Source organism: Fukomys damarensis, unplaced genomic scaffold, assembly GCF_012274545.1.
Source record: "Fukomys damarensis isolate Sample0158 unplaced genomic scaffold, DMR_v1.0_HiC HiC_scaffold_12, whole genome shotgun sequence".
Taxonomy (NCBI): domain Eukaryota; kingdom Metazoa; phylum Chordata; class Mammalia; order Rodentia; family Bathyergidae; genus Fukomys; species Fukomys damarensis.
Window position 1 is genome coordinate 17,460,435 of NW_022900924.1, and position 22,966 is coordinate 17,483,400.

The 22,966-nt window shown below is 36.8% G+C and overlaps 1 protein-coding gene and 1 pseudogene across 5 annotated transcripts in view; both read right to left on the reverse strand.

Annotated features, from left to right (window-relative positions):
* Positions 1–22,966, reverse strand: part of Ift81 (intraflagellar transport 81) — a 78,530-nt gene that overhangs the window by 39,178 nt on the left and 16,386 nt on the right. For 4 of the 5 annotated variants that reach the window (XM_033762449.1, XM_010604415.2, XM_010604416.3 and 1 more), the window contains exons 9-12: positions 21,328–21,491; positions 19,704–19,799; positions 17,580–17,726; positions 1,351–1,500 (exon numbers count right to left, since the gene is read on the reverse strand). In XM_033762449.1, coding sequence (XP_033618340.1) covers positions 1,351–1,500; positions 17,580–17,726; positions 19,704–19,799; positions 21,328–21,491 — 557 coding nt within the window. The remainder of the gene's footprint in view (positions 1–1,350; positions 1,501–17,579; positions 17,727–19,703; positions 19,800–21,327; positions 21,492–22,966) is intronic. The other variant, XM_033762448.1, reaches the window with a different exon arrangement.
* On the reverse strand, positions 9,640–10,278 carry LOC104848435 (annotated as a pseudogene).

Here is a 22,966-nt window from a genome sequence, read left to right on the forward strand (position 1 = left end):
AAAAAAAAAAAAAAAAAAAAAAGAAACCTCAGAGATACAAAATAAGGATATTTTTTAAAAAATACAACTGAGAGGATGTGTCACCAGCAGACCTACACCAAACAAGATATTGAAGAGGAGCTCATCAGACAGATCCTAGGAGAAAAATGTTGATGCAGGAAGGGACGAGCCTTGAAAATAGTAAAATAAAATAATAATAAATCCAGAATAACACTGAATATAATGCCACGCAAAAATTAAATCATAGCTAGGTGTGGTGGTGCTTCCCTGTAATCCTAAGGAAGATGAGGCAGGAGGATCACTGTGAATTCAAGAGCAGCCTAAACTACACTGCTAGACCCTGGCTCAAAAAAACCAAAAAAAAAAAAAAATTAAATATTAAGAATTAAAGATAAGTTTCCACAGTTACACAAAATATTGGAAGCAGGTAAATGGATTTAGGGGATTGTAAGGTTCTTGCATTGCCTAGGACATTGTAAAGATAAAACTTTAGGGAAGACAACTCAAGAGTTTGTGTTGTAATCTCTGACAAAAGCACACAAACAAAAAAGCAGGATAACAGAAGCTATAACTAACAAAGGAGGGGAAACATGAACAATTATGTAGTTACTACTATCAATTTTAAAGCTTAGCTATTAGGATTCATGTTTGATTCACAGTATATTCTCAATCTTGAATTCTTTAGAAGCCAACAGTAATTGTCAGCATGAAATGGCAAAATTCACACTGTCAGCTAAAACGAATGGCAATTGGTTGAATGCCATTTATTCTCCCAGATTACTGCTGGCTAGAAAGCACCATCCTGATGAAATAGTTACCCCAAGGGTGAAAGAAAAAATAAATCCAACCAAGGAACACAGAGGGGCTGGTGTGCAGTGACAATAGTGTTGTTGCTGGACTGCTGTGGGTTCAACTCTTCGGACAATGGAGAAACACACAAGGACAGTCCACAGAGACCTTCCACCACCACCCGCCCCAGAAATTTCTTTCCAGAGTCCCGTAGAAGTGCATGTTTAGAGATTTCTGCCCAGGAGGCCACAATATTATAAATGCTTTACAGTCACTCTTTTGGAATGATAATTTTACTCAAATTAACTAATCAAAAGAAAAACCTACTTGGACTTCAACTTCTATTAATAATCCCAAAGTCAGCACACATATTTTAAAAGGGCAGTGCTTACTGCTACATTAAAAATAAATGAATCAGCTTTTATGACATCTCTATAATTAATCAGAGAATACAAATAACTTTATGGGTTTTCCAGTAAAAATAATGACCATAGTAGAAAGCTGTAACCCATAAATCTCCTGGCATTTTAGTAACAGCAGCCCAAGATAATACCATATTACCAACTGATGCTGAATATTTTCATGACATTGCTTAAGAAGTTCTTCCGTTCTCTGCAAAAGACCAAACTCAGCCTTAAATTCAGCTATTATCTGATGCTTCTTTTTGAAAACTGTACTCTTGCTTCGAAGTTTACTGACATATCGTTTGAACTGTAAAAAAAAAAAAAAGTAATCTAATAAGTACAAGAGAAGCAGCTAAGTATCATAGATAACCTCAATTTTCCTTCTCTACTTACCAATACATGTGTTGCAAGTATATAATGTTTATTTTATTAGAAAAGTTGGAAAGACTACTTAGTTAAAACATTATGTGAAACAGGTGAGGTGGTGTACAGTGACACTCCCAACTACTCAGAAGGCTCAGAATATCACAAGTTCAAGGACAGCCTGGGCAAAACAGAGAGGCCATCTCAAAAAATTAGTGTACATTTTAATTTTTTGGACTCATCTAAATAGTCTAAGACCTTACATATACCTATTCATTCTAGATATACTAAACTCAATCCTATATAAAGAAGAAAAATGGGAGATGATGACTATAAATCTTCTCAGGGTATATCTTATATACTGTTTGGGTAATTTTTTTTTTCTCCCAGAACATGGTTTTGAACTCAGGACCTTCCACTTACCAGGCAGGCACGGCGCCACTGAGCTACATTCCGGGCCCTTCTTTTACCTACTGATATAACTACATTATAACAGAAATTTCTGTAGTAAGAACTTTGCAGATTGAAACACATCACTCCAAATCAAAACAAGCTGTATGCAGTGGTACATGCTTGTAATTCTAGCTACTCAGGTGGCTAAGGCAGGAATACTGGAAGTTCGAGTTCAGCCTGGTCAACTGAACAAGACCTTGTTTCAAAATAAAAATGAAAAAGGATTTAGGATGTTGTGTAATGCTAGAGTAGAAGGTTGGACACACACACACACAGTGAGCAAGCAAGCTACCTTATTACTTAATAAGAGATAATTTAATTACTTGAGAATCTCAGCCTTTTTAATGCTCAATGCTTTAAGTTACTTTTTGGGGGGTAAGAGGTTATAAATAATATTATAAATAATAAAGCAATTAACATGTTACTGAAATTTTGGAAAACAGAGAAAGAAAAATTCACTCAAAGCAACTGTCCCAATGCAAACTCTATTATCATATTTGTATTTTTCCTTCTAATTTTTAAGGTTAACTATAAGATCAATAATTCTAAGTTAGGGGCCGGGGATTTAGCTCAGTGGTTCAGTGGCCTGCCTTGCAAGAGCAAGGACCCGAGTTCAAGCCTCAGTACCAAAAAAAAAAAAAAAAAACAACAACAACAACAACAAAATAATTCTAAATTATAGGTAGTAAAGTTGTACAGCATTTCCAAAATGTATTTTCCATTGAAGATTTATTTCCTGATTATACAAAAATGTCTTAAAAATAAGGAGATAAAAAATTGATCACATAAAAATAATCCTATTCCTACTTTAGATATCTTTATACACTTGACTTAAGCTTTGAAAAAAAAAATCAAAGAACACGTTGTATTTTAGAGAAGTTCAAAACATGTTTCTATCCATGATTGAATGAAATTTAATATTTAGGAATTAAGCATCCACACATCAAATTTTCAATGGCAGGATCACAGAAACCACTCTAAAAATTTGAAGTCATACCAATGTACCTGGAGTCTGATAACTTCCAATTTTTCCTTTTATAGAATAAATGTGTAAGCCTGATATAACCAGAATAAGAATCCCTAGAGTAACTATATGTTCTATTAAAAGTGTCCTGGGCAAAGTGCCCAAAATGAAATCAACCCTGTTCATCTGCTATCCTTGGTAATATCTAGGCCAATTTTCCCTTTTCTATCTTGCTGGGCTCCAGCACTATTTTTAAAAGCAACAAGACAGAAATGTTTTTGGTGAAAGAACAAACCCACAAATTATTAATGTGTTCTATGCAGATGGGTTATTATTTGACATTATTGTACCTACTTATACAAGGAAGGGTAACCAGGTCAGATTAATCCCAGTTTCCCAAAGGTAAGTCACAGGTGCCACTGAGTATTTGGGCGCTACTGCCCCAAACTAATTAGAAGACAGAAAACACATTGACTATGCTCCCCCCAACATTGGACAGTTCTATGTATCATTTGGATTTTTCTTTTTTAAAAATTTTCCCGAATATGTATGTGTGTGTGTGTGTGTGTGTACATTTTTTTTCTTTTTTGGTACCGGGGACTGAACTAAGGACCTTACGTTTACAAGTCAGGTATGGTGCCACTGAGCTAAATCCCCAGCCCTTATTTCTGAATGTTCAATACTGCACAAGAAGAGCATGATAAACACACTGAATCTTCAGATACACTCAATAATTTCTGTAGAGCATTTTTCCAGAAATGGTCAAAGGGAACATAGGCTTCTGATACATTCTGCCCAACTGCCCTTCAAAAGACTATTTATAATACTTTTATAACCAATCTGATAAGCAAGCAAAATAATACCTTAGTTTTCATTTGTATTTCTTTATTAGGAAATTCCACTTTTTCATAATGCTTATTGTAAACAAAATGATGTGCTTGTCTTTAACCCACATTTTATTAAAGTATTTGTCCTTTTCCTGTGTAAATAGCAATTCCCAAACTTTCTGATCTCAGGAATACATGTTCTTAAAATCACTGAGGATCTCAAAGAGATTTTATTTATGTTGATTCTGCCTATCAATATTTACTATATTAGAAATGAAAATTGAAGATATTCTAAAATACAAGCAAACATAAGTACACAGTCCAGTTAGCCACCAGAGTGACAGCATGGTTACACGTGGCATCTATGGTGCCCTCGGAACAGCCTTCCCTCCCCTTCCGCCTCTTCCCTCCCTCCCTGGTTCAGGAGCAACAGTGGCGGCTGGAGTAGAGGGCAGTGAGGGGCTGGGAGCTGCAGAGCCGTGGGCCAGCGTGTCCCGGGGTCAAGGGTTGCAGGCACATGATGGGCTGTTGGGATCGAGCAGAGGGTGCACCAGGGTTACTTAGTGGAAGCGTAAGGGGCAGTGGGTGGGCCATGGAAGTGTCAATCTGTGGGCCAAAGGGCCAAGGGTGGGCATGGATGGAGTTGGCGGCTGAGGAACCATGTGAAGACATGGGCTAGCGGGCATGGCAGCTGCAGACACAGTGGGCGAGGGGGTGGCAGGAAGCTGTGGCGAACATCACTGAAGGAGAAGATGGAGTGGTGAGGAAAGGGCACAGAGTCTGTGTATGCGGGAAGAAGCCTCAGTAATTAGTAGGTTGGCTGAACTGAGGGAAAAGTTAGCAGCAAGTAAGCAAACACAACAGGGAAAGGGAGAGTCAGATTTCTCGATGACAGAAAACTAGCAATGGGAGACAGGTAGAAAGAATGCTAAGGTAGAGGATTTGGTTAGAATCCATAGTTTAATAACATATTTACACAAATGAAGAGTTACAGACCCATGTGTGAGTGCAAATATATACACACATAGATACAGAGTTCTATTCACTGCTGTACTGAAGGAATGAAGCAAGGTAGCAAGGGAAAAAATAAGAGCTACAAGGTTTGGAAAGAGAAAATTTTCATTATTCACACATTATCATCTTTGTGGAAAAACTAAAAATAAATTAAAGATTCATAACTAATTTTTTTTTCAGACAGGGTCTCACTATGTATTTTAGACTGCCCTGGAACTCACAGAGATCCTCCTGCCTCAGCCTCCCAAGTGCTGGGATTACAGGCGTGCACTACCACACCTGGCTTTTATTAATAAAGAGAATTTAGCAAGTTTACTGGGTGTATAAATATAAAGTCAAGCAAAAAATCAGCTGCATTTCCTTATGCAAACAGCAAAGAGCTTGTGATTGCAGAAAATAATTCTAGTTTACCTCAAAATCTGAAAGTCTCTTTCTCCATCCTGAGTGCCTAGCCAGCTGTCATAAATTACATATTGCTTTACACTTGTTTCTTTGTACTGCAGTACTGGAGACAGAACCTGCATCGTACTGAGCTGTAGACTCATTCTTCACTCATTCATTCATTTTATAATTTTGAGACAGGGTCTCACTAAATTGCCCGGGCTGGGCTCAAACTTGTGATCCTCTTAACTCAGCCTTCCAAGTAGCAGCTAGGATTACTGGCAAGCACCACTACTCCTGGAGATGTTTGTTCTTAAAGGTTCTACATTCAACAGTGTGAAAATACAGCAGTGACTCCGTTATTGAACACTTTCATATGAGAACAACCCGGTTTGCAAACAGAAGTGTTTGGCAAAATCTTGTTTGTGTTTGCTAATCCTGCATCGAGTAGTGAACATGACCACGACTATCTTTTCTGCAGCAACACGAATGTGGCTGTTTCCCCCAGAATCATGGAAAGAACTATTTGTGAATCGAGGCACCACTGTAAGATGCTTTATCTAAACACTTTCATGCCTGATCTGTAAATGAATCTGTGAAATGCTGCATTTGTTCCAACTCATCCTGTAGGGTGTTACCTGGTAATATATTAGACTTATTACTTTATTTAGTGGCACTGGGCATTGAACCCTCCCAGAGCGCTAGAATTATAGGCATGTGCCACTCTGCTCAGTTTACATTTACTCTAATTTTTACTTTAAGAATGTCATAGGGGTGGTGCACACCTGTAATCCCATCACTTGGGAAGCTGAGGCAGGAGAATCACTGCAAGTTCAAGGTCAGCCTGAACTACACAGTGAGACCCTGTCTCAAAAAAGCAATAAATAAATGAATTTCATTACTTTCGAAAAAGGAATGTAACAGGTAAAATTAATCCTGATTTTATTTTAGTGGGCTCTTTGCTTAGTATTTTATCATCTTTCAAACTGCTGTGAATTGGTCATAACTTGAAAGCAAAGACAGACAAAAACTTTGAAAAGTTTTTTTTTTTAATTCACAAATCTGTCAGTATAACCATATCTTGCTTCATGAGCTCTTAAGATGGCAATTACCAACAATTAAAACAATGGTATACTCTGTTGCTTGTAATTCATTTCTGCTAATAAATTATAAGAAGAAAAATTAGGGAAATATTTGGATGGTGTTCTAAAAGTTTTAAAATTTCAAATCTCTTTTTTATTGTATGTTAAAGAATGGATCTCATTCTGCCATATTTGTATGCTCATATAATATACCTTGATCATTTCCATGCTCATTCAGAAGAATTGTTTTTAAAAGTCTAATCTGAGTAGCTGTAGATACAATTTCAAGATATGATTGATTTTTGTAAAGCCTAAGTACTGACCTAAAAGCAACTATATGAACACACTCTGGAAGGGAGGAAGATATCAATGGGAGCTGTATGATTTTTACATTGCTATGTCACTAAATAGGTAAAAATATCAATTATATATAATTCTGTTAACAGGAACTGCTGCCTTAGTTCACACTATATGAAAGGAGCTGATATTTTCAGTGGCTTATTTCAGTGAAAATTAATCCATCCTAATTTTTTAAAATTTGAATGTTTTTCTTGTTAAATAATGTTTAAAAAACAAAAGCTGGAAGTTCTTTGCTTAGTCATTAAAAATTAAGAATATTTAAGAGAGATATTTAAAAGTAATTTGAAAGGAATATTTAAAAAATAAATTTCAAAGGAACTAAACTTTAAAGTTAATTTACAATGAATTATTTTTAAAACAACTACTTTAGCTGGACATGATGGCACACACCTGTAATCCCAGCACTTAGGAGGCTGAGGCAGGAGGATCACTGTGAGTTCGAGACCAGCCTGGGCTACATAGTAAGTTCCAGGGCAGTCTCAACTACATAATGAGACCCTGTCTCAAAGAAAAACAAAACAACAATTATTTTAAAGTTTATTTTTTCCAATATGGAAGAGTGAACCCAGGGCCTTAGTACTGAGCTACATTCCCAGAACTTTTTCATTTTAAAAAATATTATCATTATTATTATTATTTTGGTACCGGGGATCAAACTCAGGACCTTGTGTTTGCAAGGCAGGTGCAGGGCCACTGAGCTAAATCTCCAGCCCTAAAATTATTTTTTTATTTTAATTTTTTATTTTGAGACAGGGTCTCATTAAGTTGCCCAGGATGTTCTCCAACTTGCGATCCTCTAGCCTCAGCCTCCTGCTGGGATCATAGGTGTGTGCCACCATCCCTGGCTAGGAAAAATAATTTTTGAAGTCATAGTACATAAGCAAGAAATCCTTGGAACATTAAGATTAAAGCTTCTCATTGTACAGTATAACAGATCAAACATTGTGTCATTATAGTGGCTATTATTAATCATCTGTACCAAGATATATATGAATCTGGCTTGTCATTTATGAAAGCACAGCTATCATTTTAGATGCTTAGAGCAATACAGTTAATGCTTTGCAGTGTATGCCAGTAGGTGCTGACAGAGTACTCAATTAAGTGAAACTCTAAGTTTTAACTTTGTGTTTAGTTTTGGTAATGGATTAATGTTTTACTGTGCTAGCTTCTGGCTTTAGGACCAATTTTACAGACTCAGCTCCTCTGAGATCAAAATGGAATTCGACAGATGTTCCCTTTCCTTTTATCCACTTAATGTGTTTCAGAACCTTTATGAGTAATGATCAAAATCTGGACTACCTTTTAAAATGGATGTGGCAGCTCATTTCCTTAATGCTTTTTATGCTTACTGAGAACTCAAAAGAATTACTGGACTCCAGACATCATCCTGGATATTTACGTGAAAACAAAAATCTCTATGCCTGCTGCAATTATTCTGCCTTAATGTCTATCACGAAAATTATTTTCAAAGTAATTAGCTGGGAGGACTGTACAAAACACCATATAAAAATACTTGTCAGTTATTTCATCAAGCAATTTATATTCACAGAAACTACACTAATAGGCCTGAGGTAGAGGTAGCTGAGGAGATAGGAAATAACATCCACTATTTCGATCCCCAGTACAAAAAAAAAAAAAAAAAAAAAAAAAAAAAAAATCCACTATTTAAAAATAGCATGAATATACCTAGAGTACCTAATTTTTCTGCCCATTCAGGGTTTTGTGCTCTGTCTGAATTCAGACTTGCAAAAGACCTAAAACAGCCATCTTTTCACATCGTGTTCCAACAAATCATCTGGACTCAGAGCTTCCATCTTCTCTAAGGCAAGAGAAAATGATCAAGACAACCTCTGCCTACTGTTAAAGTGACATCTTTCTAGACACCCATAACTAGTGCTAGATAAACATACAAATACTATTCTAACCTTTACCAAGCTGTATTACATTTTTAACTTTAAATGAGAAAATCTCAGCACACCAAACATGAACAAGGTAATATCTACAGATGGTAGTGTCTAGTTAACTGCTTCTGTTTCTGAGAATCTATAACAAGCCATACGAAATATGCTGGTACAAATATGTCTCAAATGAAAGTGGGAGCCCAGGAATATTCATCTGGAAAACACAGTTAATCAGACCCTCTGAGATCTCTGTTTCTATTATAAATCAAGTCACCACCACACAGCTGTTATTATCTCTGATGGCTGTTTCAACTGCTGCTCAAACAGTTAATGCCCTGAGGAAAAAAAAACAGATCTATGAAGTCCTAAATTTGGGGGTTAAAATTGTGCCACTACCTAAACTGCATGTGTAATATACTACTTCTATTACAGTGAATCGAGCCAAATTTACTTGATTTTTGTTCCATCTCTTGAAAAATTTTAGGACTCTCTGGTCCTATTTTGAACTCTGAAGAGCACAATGTGATTTGAAAAGTTCTAAAAATATTATAGGTTTGCCTGGGCTCACTGAGAAGGGCGGATGTTTCAATTACAAGTGTCAAAATTTGAATCCCTAATTTCTTGGGACCTGACAGCTGCAGCAAATCTTGCCAGGATTCCCTTATCTTCATTGTGCTTCTCTTTGAAGTATTTAAAGATGATTTCATAATCTTTCCAATTTAGCTCTAGGATTTCTGTCGGTAGCTGTAGAATGAATTGGCTGGCCCTTTCTCAAGCTGGTTATAAATATTATTTGACCAAGCACATTTTTCAGTTAGCTATAACTGCAAAACAGCTGAGCTTCTTGTAAGGGCTGGAGGAGAAAACACAATGGACTATACCCTTGGTACACCACGGGCCAGGGTGACCTCTCGGTGCATGAGGTGCCAATGGAACCTTAACCAGAAGTTTATCTGTTTATTAAAAAAAGTTCAGACCTAACATTCATTTAAATGAAAGCACTGAGAAGGTACTAGCACTACCTCACTGGGGATGATTCACTTCATGTTTCTTTTGTTTTTTTTTTTTAACTCTTTCCAATTTTCTTTTGGGAAGGTGGGCTTTTGCATTTATTTTATGCCTGATTCATTCCTGTGCCATACGTTTTTGTTTCTTTCGTTTCTTCTGGGATATCTTTTTCTTCTGCGCAGCTTCCTCCTCTGGTTTAGGAACAGTCTGTCCCTTTTCAGTCAGGAGCATCTCAGCGTGGCGGGGGAGCTCACACATGGGCTACTCTGGCCATGAGCTCTGTAAGTGTGTGGCAGTCAGTGCTTGTCGGGTGCTTTGTCCGCCTGGATGTGTTCAACGACCAGAGAATCTACGTCTAACCCGTAAATTCAGCATCACTTTCTGCATTTTTGAGCATGTGCGACAAAAATTCAGCACTCTTTTTGGGCCACTGTCCCTGTGTCCAGCCCCACGGTTTGTCCCACCTCAACCACTGTAACCCCGGAACGGCGCACGTTGCTTCTCTAATGTGACTTCCTCAGACACTTGGTGGCCTTTCAGATATGCAGACCCCCCTGATGGCCTGGGCAGTTTCATGGGTGTTTTTACAGTGAACACAAAGATTTAAGCCTCTTGATTTACATGATTTTGTGGGGTTTTCTGGGTCAAGAGAATAGTGAACCATTTTCACAAGTCCCCTGAGGCCACTTATATTTACCATAATTCTTTTTAACAGTCTATTGTTTTGTTTTGTTTTTTTCCTGGTACCAGGGATCAAACTTGGGTCCTTCTGCTTGCAAGGCAGGCAGTGTGGAACCACTGAGCTAAACCCCCAGCCCTCAGGCCACTTATAGAAAGAGCTTTTTTTTTTGAGACAGGGTCTCACTATGCACTTCAGGTTGGCCTTGAATTCACTGTGGAGCCCAGGCTGGCCTTGAACTCATGGCAGTCCTCCTGCCTCAGCCTCCTGAATGCTGGGATTACAGGCATGTGCCACCACACCTGGCAACTTCTCCAAATTGTTAAAATAGAGTTAGAGATATCAAGGTGACTAAGATGTAAGAATCAGTTGCTACAGGCACTACTAAAAGAGACACAGGCTCTTTTTCATCTTCCACTGAGGTAAAGTCTTCAACTTTATATTGTTGCACAGCAAAAATCATAGTACAAGTGACTGGAGGCTATCAGACTAAAGGATAAACTATATTTGTGGTCAGGTATTTAAAAGTAACTATGTATATAATGAACTATAAAGCTGTGATTAGGATAAAGAGCTATATATAATTAATTTTTATTATCAATGGAAACCTACAAAGAAATCCCAATATATTTTTAATATTTTTACTTTTTTTTGTGGTACCTGAGATTGAACTCAGGACCTTGTGTTTGCCACACAGGTGGTGGCACCATGGAGCTAAACCCCTGGCCCTACTATCACTTTTCTGATTAAAAATTACACACACACATATATTAGTTAACACACTTTAGTTCCAAGCACCTGTATTAAATAAATTGTAGGCAATAAGCTATAGCCCTGCCATCACAGAGATTACTGTTACCTCTGTGGCAGGAGGCAGAAACTGAAGCAGTGACCTCAGGAGTCCTGTGTATGAAGACAGGCAAGAGAAAGCGCTAGGATAGTCTGTCCCAGAGGATCGGAGAACAGGGGTGGGACAGGAAAACAGCACTTGTGTGTACTTCCTGGAAGAGGTGCCACTTGAGCTAAGATCCCCTGCTATCTTTCAAAGAGCACACAGATGGCAGCACCCTTTCATTGACAACTAGAGTCACAGTTGTGCCTGCTAACCATGAACGGGTGCTATCATCCACTAATGAGTTTTAACAACACATGTGAATGCTGCTACCAGGGAAGCCACTAAGATCTAAGGTTCAGAGTTTTGACCCGATGCCAATCATGTAGGCACCTCATGCCTATCCCATACCAAAATGCTAGACTCCCAGAAGCAGGTGCTCAACATAAACCAGACTTTTCATACACTTTAGGCACAGTGAACTTTTATCAGGAAATGGTGGAAATTATTCCAAAATCCAAGTTCCCAGATACCAGCCAAAGGTGTCTCTGCTAGCGGACCTTTCTAAGGGTAGGAGTCCGAGGCCTGCTATGCTAAATCTTTTCTGCACACTACTTTTTCCTTCTTTCCAGAAAGATTTTAGACTTTGCATCCATGTTAGTCATTCTCATCTGGGACTCTGGAATGACTATATTTCTCTTAAGACATAAGACAAAAATGTGAAATAATATTTCAGGCATAAAAATGTGAAATAATATTTCAGGCATAATTTGACAGTACATTTTTTTTTTTTTAATCAAACTCAGATCCTTGTGCTTTCAAAGCGGACAGTGGAACCACTGAGCTAAATCCCTGGCCCATGGTATCATTTTTGTTGTTCTTATTGATGTGTTTTTTGTTTTTTCCAGTACTGGGGATCAAACTCAGGGTCTTGTGCTTGCAAGGCAGGCATGGTGCCACTGAGCTAAATCCCTGGCCCCCTGATGTTTTGTTTTTTGACACAGGGTCTCACTGTGTAGTTCAGGCTGGCCTTGAACTTACTATGTAGCCCAGGCTGACTCAAACTCATTGTGATCCTCCTGCATCAGCTTTCCGCGTACTGAACCGTGTACCACCACCTCTGGTAGGTATCACCTTTTTTAAATTTTTCTGATCCTCCTGCCTCAGCCTCCCGAGTACTAGGATTACAGGCATGTGTCACTATATCCAACAGACATCACATTTTTAAACTATTTTACTTTTTTTTTTACACAGCAGCATTACTAACCAGTATTTATAGAGCTGGTAAACAAAACCTGAATTCTACATTATACCTATAATCCAATTAAGTGTATTTTGTTTAAGCATAGAGTGCTTATCTACCAAGATGATTTTGAATTATAGTTCCAACATCTGGCTATTCTTTCTTTTTGTTGTGTGCAAGTTTTTGAGGACTCTGGAATTTGAATTCTGAATACCAGACAGGTGATCTTGGTCAAATTAGATTAAATTCTAAGTGCCTCAATTCCCTTATCTGTAAAAACGGGGTATTTCAGAGTTGTACAATGAAATAAAAGTGATAATAAGTATAGTATGGTATCTGGTACATTGTAAGTATATGTTTATTATTAATAATAATCTAAATTACTGATAAGAAAGACAAATTGATCTGGATCAAAGGTGACTTCTTTCAGAGATAACAGCAGTCAAAATTTTTTGAGACTATCAACTCAATCAGATCTTAACTTAATTAGAAAATACTTAAAGTCCAATACGAAAATCCTCATGCTAAAGCCAGGTGTGGTGGTGCATACCTATAATACCAGCACTCAGAAAACTGAGACAGAGGACTGCCCCAAATTCAAGGCCAGCCTGGGCTACACTGTGCGGTCAAGGCCAGCCTGAACTGACAGTGAGACTCTCTCAAAAAAAAAAAAAATTTATAGAAAGGGCCGAGGATTTAGCTCAGTGGTTCTACCACCTGCTTCACAAGCGCAAGGTACCAAGTTTGATCCCTGGTCCCCCACCCACCCGCTGCAAAATTATAAAAAAACCTTCAAGAGCCAGGTATGGTGGTGCAGGCCTATAATCCCAGTACTTGGTAGGCTGAGGCAGAAGGATCACTGTGAGTTCGAGACCAGCCTGGGCTACACAGTGAGTTCCAGGTCAGTCTGAACTACACAGTGAGACCCTGTCTCAAAAAAACAAAAAAACAAACAAGATATTTAAAAAGTTCATAATTACCAATTCTGTATAATGCTGAGTGTAATTTCTAAACATAATCTTTATCACTTCCCAAGTACTGATGTGAAGAAAAAGAAATCAGTATAGACTAGATTGGCTAAAAATATATATAGTGCTGGGGATTTAGTTCAGTGGCACCTCACCTGCCTTGCAAGTACAAGGTCCTGAGTTTGATCCCCTTGTAGCCCCCCCCCATACATCTCTGTCTCTAAGAAAATAATTTTTTTTTTTTGGCTTTTTGAGACAGGGTCTCACTATGTAGTTGAGACTGACCTGGAACTCACTATGTAGCCCAGGCTGGTCTCAAATTCACAGCAATCCTCCTGCCTCAGCCTCCCGAGTGCTGGGATTACAGGTATGCGCCACCATACCCGGCCCATACAGTTTTAATAAACGGACATTTCCAATTAATGACATCCACAAAGTAGTCCTGACTCCTAAAATTTACCCTTTCTAACAGCACCTTAGAGATGTCAGGACAGCACTGTATTCTTCTAGGAACACAGGTGCAGAAGCATTCAGATCTGTGTTCAAGTCTGCTTGGCAGCATGCTAACTGTGTGACGTTAGACAAGTTATTTAAATGTCTCTGTTTTCTCCATTACAAAACAGAGATAATTTAGTTCATAGGCTTTTTGAGAGGATAAATTAGGATAGACTGTATGATACAAAAATAAATTTAGTGTTTTAACCACTTTTAAGTATAGCATTCTGTGGCATTAGATAGTCGTATTACTATGCAACCACCCAGAAGATGTTTCTAAAGTACTAAGGACCAGGCCGGGGATTTAGCTTAGGGGCCAGGGATTTAGCTCAGTGGTACCACACCTGCCTCACAAGTGCAAGGTCCTAAGATCAATCTCTGGCACCACAACCCCCCCAAAAAGTACTGAGGACTAAGCACACAGTGAACAGCTCAGTGAATGGCTATGTAAGTAGCTCTTATCAGAGATCTTACTACATCTTGAATCTGTGTAAACTATTCCTAAAGAGAAATTATTTCATATTTTTACTGTGTCTTACTTACTTTTCTCATTGCTGAGACAAAACACCCCACACCTAAAGTCAAAGGGGGAAAAGTTTATTTAGCTGACAGTTTGTAGAGGTTTCAGTCCATAAAGGGCTGGCTCCAAAGCAGCATGGCAGAGGAGAAACAGCTCATGGTGGGCAGAAAGTAGCAGAGCAACAAGGGATGAGCACAGCTCTTTCTGTCCCTTTTATCTTATCCAGAATACTTAGGGCGGGCAGCACTCACACCCTTAATCCTCATGCCCTTGACCCTAGCACTGCACCACGAATCAGTCCCAGAGTCACACACTCCGGATCCAGCCACCTCTGAAAAACCCCCTGCTATGACCACATGAGGCTTTGGGGGGACATCTAGATACAAGACAAACATACTGAGTTGCTGTCAGTCTGAGAAATGATGATTTTGATTTTGAAGCTGTCTGTAAACTGTATTTCTAGCTTCTGAATTCTATTCAGGTGACAATGACATACAAATTTCATTGAGTTTACTATGTTCTTAGGGCTGTTCTAAGAACCCCAGCACTAATTTCAGTAATCCCCACATTAATTCTATCCCAATTGTAAGAATATTTTACAGCTGAGCACAAACAGATTAAAAAACTTGCTCAAGGTCACGCAGCTGAAAAGCAGCAAATCAGGATTTGCACTCAAAACAACTCAGTTCTACAGCCTGAACCTCTCCGCCACACAGCCTCTCGTGCATGCAGCGACCACATTTGAGAATGATTACTTCAGATACCAGATGTTAGGTGTTGACTAAGCCTTTGAGTTTGTCAAAAGCTATGATGGCCATTATTTCATGCATTTTTAATGAAACAAAAAACTGTCTTGTGATACCAAATCTGACAGTGAATAGCAATCCCTCACATTCAGACAGAAACATGTCAGAAAAGTAATTTGTTCAAGGTCAATAGAAATGTGGAAGAGACCAAGCATGGTGGCACATGCCTGTGATTATAGCATTCAGGACGCTGAGGCAGGAGAATTACCATGAGTTCAGGACCAGCCTAGGCTACACAGTACATATACTATGCAGCCTGTACTGCATAGTGAGATCCTATCTCAAACAAACAAACCAAAAAAAAAGGGAAACCCAACTCTCAGGTTGGCTACTTACTAGCTGTGTGATTGTATAATTTCCCTGTGCCTCACTCAGTTATATAGCAGGAATGATAATAGCATGTCTTGTAAGAAGCCAAGCAGCATATGTCTGTAAAAGCATTTATCGTAGAACCTTGTATAAAAAGTGCTCAGTAAGTGTTAGCCCCCTTTCCTCATCTTGTATGTGACTCCTGGAAAAGCATTCTTTCCAGACACCCATGCCACCATTTCTCAGTACTCTCTTAGCAACTATCTCAACACATAAGTGGCAAAGGCCCTGACTTTTTGGTGATTACCATGTGATACCAAGTCAGAAGCTTCAATGAAGTCCAGCTAATCTTATATAATGTTGAGTACAACAAACTTCTTCCGTTTTGTCCATATGGCCTATCACTCTATCAAAGCTGAAAATAAAATTGGTCTACCAAGATTTGTTCTTTATAAAATTATGCATCATGTTCCCCAATACCTTCTGTTCCTTTAGGTAACTGCCAAATAACTTACCAGTTCCAGTTTCTCATCAGAAATTACTCAAAGATTAAGTTGACCATATCCTTTCCAAAGTTATCTTTTTCTCCTGAAAAAGTATTCTTTTGTATGTCATCAGACACTTTTACTCACCATAATTTCTCAATATTAAAGGCTAATAACTTGGCACTGGATTCTTTTCCCTCACACTTGCACAGACAGAACATCCAACACTGAACTAGAAAGCACCATTTGTACCAAATGTGGCCAGAGCAATCAGGACTTCCTGTCAATTGAACAGCATTTTCTTAAGAAAAGATAAATATGCTTAGAAGTAGCATGGTCTCCTATAAAGCAAAGTGCTGCATAATTAATCTATCCCTCCCCCTCAACAGCAAAGATGTCAAGAAGCCCATGCTTTAGCTTCTGAGTGTCATTTAAAATACTCCCACATCTTGGGACAATCTTAAAGTAGATGTTAAAAAGACCAAAGAAATATTTCAATCAAGAGTTGCCTTTCTAAATCTACGACTTCTCCTACGCGATAAAAGGCGCATTGGGAGGTTCAATCAGAAGCACCACAGAGAAAAATGGTACCACAAGAACAATTCCTTTGTGTTTGGCACAGTGAAATTTCACTGCCAATTTTTAACGTACAAATTCATTAACTTCTCAAAGCCAAAAATGAGGTTTAGTCATGAGGAGTTTTTCAAATAGCTTTTGCTGAGGTCTACAGTTAATAAAAAAAAATATTTAAAAGACTGCATGAGTTGGTAGCATACAAGCAATATGCAGGAGCTCAAATATAATCTATTGTTTGATTTGCTAAAAAAATTACTGAGCTGAGCCAACTACTTAGCTTTATTCATTAAGTCATTCTTGAGGCCACTTTATAAAAAGGGGATGAGGAATTATATTTTTCGTGCCTGAGCTTAGTTATCAATAAACAAATTATTTGTCCTGCTATGGTAATCCTATGAATTTGACAGAAGATAAACACAAGAGCTGTTAAAGTACTGTTCGAAATTTAAGGTACATAACAATACAATATCTAACTGTATTTTTAAAACTTGTAAAGCATCCATAATAAGGTCATTTTAATTGCACCAGCCCCACTTACCAAATACACATTACTGACAAAAAACTTAGTAACAATATTTTCCTAGACCTTTATGGAATTTACCAACAAAGATAAATGTACTTTCTACTAGTTTTGTTTCAATGTTATAAATATTTATAATAAATAAGTCCAATATAATAAATTCACTTAATTCAGAATATTATTGCATAAAATCACTAAATCTCTCCCATTGTACCTCAAAAATATCTTATTACTGCAAAAAGACTCCAGTTTTGCGGGAGAGTTTGTTTGTTCTTACAGTATTGGGGAATAAATCAGTGCCTTCCACATGCTAAGTAAGTGCTCCTCCACTAAGCCTTTATCCCCAGCCCTTTTCAAAATTTTTTATTTTTAGACAGGGCCAAGTAAGTTGCCCAGGCTGGTCTCCAACTTGTAATTCTCTTGTCTCAGCCTCCAGAGTAGCTGGGACTACAAGCGTGCTCCACTATGTCCAGAAACAAGTAAGTTTCATGAAATAAGATTAACTTCTCGTTAACATTCACACTGTGAAGTAAAAAATATTAATAGTTTCAAATGAAACGTAATACTCATAGCCCTTCCCCATGAGATACCTCAACTTACCTCATCTCCCTTCAAAACTTCAGTGCCATCAAATTCACGAATTTGGTTTCTCTTTACTGACACTTCTCTCTCTAGATTGGCTAACTTCTCCTTGGCCTCCTGAAGCTCCTCTGCCTTGGCTTCTTTTTTATGAGAAATGATGGATGCCTAATTGAGCATTTAATACGAATATAAAATAAGACATGTAATTGACTTTTTATTATCTCGTGAAATTGGCTGTTTTTAAAATTTTGCCAAGCTGACTTTTCAATATCAGCTTTGCTTTTCCTAACCAATACCCCTTGCCCTGCCCACAATCATCAATTATTCATCAAGCACAAACATATAATATATATTAAAATATCAGCCTAAAAACATTTGGAAGCAAAAGTCTTGAAAATATAGGACATTTCAACAGGGAAACAAAAATATTAAAGTCTTCTCAAGTAATACTCCAATGCTATGAAAATACATTCTAGCTAAGTAAAGAGAAACTAACACCAAATCTATTGCTTTGCTCATAGTGGGCTTCCTTTCATTGGAAGAACACAAGAATGCTTTATTTTTAGAACTATAACACAGGTCATCCTACCAAATTCAATATCCATACTTTTAAAATGAAAGGTTAAAATATCTATTGTATTTGGGGCATTCTAATAAATAAAATGCAGGCTCAAAAATCAAACAACTGACTCACCAGAACCATACAGAATTTTTTGTACTGGGAATTGAACTCAGGACCCTGTGCTTGCCAGGCAGGCATGGTGCCACTGAGCTATAATATATTGGTGGCTCCAACTATGCAGATCTTTACACAATCCAAATGCCTGCTTTTAGCCGTGAAAGGCAGAATTTTATATTAGCTAGCAACTCTTGGGGGATTTTCTTGAATGAATCATGACCCTACTAGTCAAGAAAAATATTAGCCAAATGGTCTTATTAAGAGAAACAATACAAATATGTACTGCAACAAATCTGACAGGAGAAGGATCATCCCTAATGTGAGTCTTTAAAAATTCCATTGTCCTCCCTGTTTTTTTAAAAAAGAAAAGATAGGCAAACATTCCATTTTAAAAATAAAGAAGGCAGCCAGGCATGGTGGCACACACCTATAATTCAAGCACTCAGGACGCTGAGGCAGGAGGACTGTCATGAGTTTGCGGCCAGCCTGAACTACACAGTGAGTTCAAGGCCAGCCTGAATTAAAGAGTGAGACCTTGTCTCAAAAAAAAAAAAAAAAAAAAAAAAAGGTAATGATATCAGAACTACTTGCCGAGTGTGTGCAGGCCTTTGGGTTTGATAAGCAGCACTGGAAAAAATGTATATACATAGAAAGCTGAGTTCAATACAAGAACTTACTTACTAGAAAAACATGAATTCTTTCCTTCTAAGGACAGGAATAAGATAACATGCCCAAAACATCCAATATAATTTAATATTATGTTAAAACTATTAACTAATGCTATTAGACGAAAGCAATCAGAAGTGTAACATATGAAAGCTTGGATTTGTATATTATATACCTAATAAAAAATCGATGGAAAAATTATAGTGAATAAATCAATAGCTTTTATAGAAAAATAAAATCTGTCAGAAGACAAAAGCCCTTGCAAACTAACTTTAAATCTGAAAAAAAAATACTGTTTTTAACTCAACCAAAGAGTCTAAGTATTTTACCTGTCATGTAAAGGTACAAGATCCCAATAATGAATGTAACTGTACTGTATACCTAAAATGTACCAATAAAGTCAATGAAAAAAATAAAAAATAAAAAAATAAATGGTAACTGAGAGGAGTCAAGAGTCTAAGTATTTCGATTTATACTACCTAAAGTAAATGTTCATTTCAAAAATGAATGAAAAAAGAATTCCACATTTAGATATAAATACAAACAGCTCTTCACCATAGTTGGCAGACACTAAGGAAATTAGAGATTATTTTGTGTATTGCATTTCAAACTTGAACTGATATCTTTTGTGGTCTTTCCGCTAATTCTTTGCAATAATCTGGAGATTAGCAATGACGGACATTTGTTCTTTACTTCCTTCTCACGTTAAGACTACAGATAACACACGTGGTGGTATTGACGATGCCATTACCAAGCAGAATACAGATTTACTTCTACGGGCCAAAGAGTGATCATACCTGTTGCCTGTATAGTGAGAGTTTGCCTTCAACTGGCTCATTTCTCATCATTTTCTTTTCAATCAGTTGATTAATCTGTGTGTTTACTTCATTTATCTAAGAGAATATCAAAGTAAAAAAAATGTTAAAACTACAATTATGCAAACTAAGTGACATCAAGCTAAATCCAGCTTTCTTACCATTAGTGACTGGATGGGAGGAACAAGTCCATTCATGAGGGGACTGTTATTATTGTTTTTTAAATAATTTTAAATTTCATGATATATATTTATACTCTCTCATTACTTATATGGACTTAATCACCCATGTCTAAATTACCCTAAAGTACTTGACATAAAATATTTATACATTATTACTAAAAAGATGCTCTCTAAAAATCTGAAGTTAGCCCTCACCTAGGTCTTGATTTGCAAGTCACCGTAAGTGATAAAGCCAATTCAGACAAACATTCCCCAGGGCCTGACTACAAAGAATTCATGAACTCAGCTGAAAGCTGATTTGATGACATCTAAAACCCTTCTGTGCTGATAATGATCTGGGTTCCTTGATAGCTATCATTTATCATAGCCATTAAACCTTTCCAAAATATAGTAAAACTTAGTAAATCCAACAAAAGCATGCAGGCCATCATATCAAAGGAGGGCAGAGGTAAGGGGAAAAAATGAGAATCAAGACTTGTCATGTAGAGGTACAAGATCCCAACAATGAATGTAACTGTACTGTATCCCTAAAATGTACCAATAAACTCAATTAAAGCTGAAAAAAAAAAAACAAAAAAAAAACATGGCTTTTAACATATCTATTATTTGAAAGATTAAGATCTCTGTTAATGCTATGACTTTAAATTTCAGACAAATCTGACTTGGACTTCTTATTACTCTAAATTAAGAGTAAAAAGGTCAGAATTATGTATTTAATTATAGTGACTAGTAAGCACATTAAGGATTATCAAATCAAACTTTTTAGTCAACTTTCATGATAATTATTAATTTTTTTAAATATACGTTTTATTTCTAGGGAACAAAAATGTTGCCCGGCATGGTGGTGCACACCTGTTATCCCAGCACTCAGAAGGCTGAGGCAGGAGGATTGCCTAGAGTCTGAGGCCAGCCTGGGCTCCATAGTGAATTCAAAGCCAGCCTGAACTACATAGTGAGACTCTTGTCTCTAAAAACAAAATAAAACAAAAAAAGTTGTAAAATAAGAGATTTCAATGAGCAGTACAACAGAATTTTGTAATCCCAAAGCTCATATAAAAGGCTAACAGAAGTATTTAACTTTTATGTATAAAATTGCCATAGAGGCTTAGAAGTAAAAATAATGTTTAAAATATTTTAAAATTTACCATCTAAAACATTATATCATGAAGACATAAACTTATATTAATTTACATCTTCAAGTTACTTAGCTATTAAGAGTGTGCTTTTATAATATAATGAAGATTAAGTAACAGTATTAACATTCTATAATTCCTCACAAAGGACAATTCCTCATAAAAGTTGTCAACTCTTAGCATGGCTTAACTTTAGAGTCACAGTGGAACAATGTAGAAAGCAGCTTACATAATGCCACAGCACTGAGGATGAGATGAAATTGGGACCTATAAAAGATGTTTGTCACTTACTTTAGTTTCAAGTTCAAGAAGATCTGAATGGCCCATAGCTGGCTCTGTAACCACTTTTTGCAAAAAATGCAATTCATTTTTCTTGTTCTCTAATTCCTTAGAAAGTTTTTCAGCTCCTATATATGAATTAAACTTTATCTCTTCCTCCAGCCTCTTCATTAAACCTTTAAAAATAAAATAAATGAATATTCAGCCCCAAAGAGGAGGTACATTATGTACACTGTTTTAAATCTAAGACCTAAAAAGTAGGGCATCTGTATTGCTAACATTCTGTACAATATCCAGTACGATGAGAGATTGGTCATTGAAATCTTTTGATATTAAGATAGTCATGAAGCACAATTTGCATAAATATTTAAATGATTATACAAAAACTGGTATGGTCTTTCCACCTTTACAACCTAATTCTTTTTTTTTTTTTTTTTTTTTTCCCGGTACCAGGGATAGAACTCAGGACATTGTACAGGTGCCTGCACCACTGAGCTAAATCCCCAGCCCTCAACCTACTTCTTTAATATCCCATAATATACAAAAATAACATTTGCAGAACCAGATATACTGCTGGGTCATATTTTGCCATTTATTTATTTATTTATTTATCTGTTTGGTTCTGGGGATCGAACTCTGGTACTTGTGCTTGCAAAGTGGGCAGTGGAACCACTGAGCTAAATCCCCAGCCCATTGTCTTTGTTTTTCTACAAGAGGGTAATTTCTTTGGAAATACTTCTAATACTGTTTTTTTTTTTTTTTTTTTTTTTTTTTTTTTTTTTTTGAGACACGGTCACCCTATGTAGTTCAGGCTGGCCTTGAACTCACTATGTAGCCCAGGCTGGCCTTAAATTCATAGTGATCCTCTTGCCTCAGCTTCTCAAGCACTGGGATTATAGGTACACACCATCATGCTTCTTCAACAGTAATACATTATAATTTCTTAGCTTCAAGCCAATGAAGACATTATTAAACGTACAAGAAGTTAAAATCTAAAGAAGAAATAAGTTATAGTCATAAATGTTTTAGGTTTATTAGCTTTTATTTTTTAAAGTACAGTATCAGTTTACAGTTAAGTGGCAAGTTATTTTTTTTAAGACTTAATGGTTTTCTTATTTTGGCAGATGCACAGCTGCACACATAAGAGATTTTCAGTGAATAATGGTTTTGTTACAAATTCCCAGCTTAGAGAGCTTTATAAAGTTTATTTCAGGTCTTTCCATTACACATGACAAATTCTAGTTTGACTTTTTAAAATGCTGGGTTTCCGGTTTAAGTAATCTATGTACATAGACTGCAAAATAAACCTGGCCCAAAGCCTTAAAATTATTTTTAGTTCTGTTGTGTTAACAGAACATGTAAAAATTTATTAATCGGAAATTTGCAAGTTTTCCGTTCATTCCTTGAATGTCTCCTCTCTTTTTCTAGGTTTGGAGAGGGGAAGCAAAGGAAAGTGTTTAATAAATCACACTATAATTATGCAATCATTTCTAGGTGCTTTCTGATTACATATACATTCTGGCTTCTTTGGCAATTAGATGATTAGCTTTTTTGTCTTCAGGTTCTTAAACATATCTCATGTAATCAGAGATTCATGGAATCTAAACCTAAAATGTTTTGCTAAATGTAAAATTCTTTTTTTTTTTTTTTT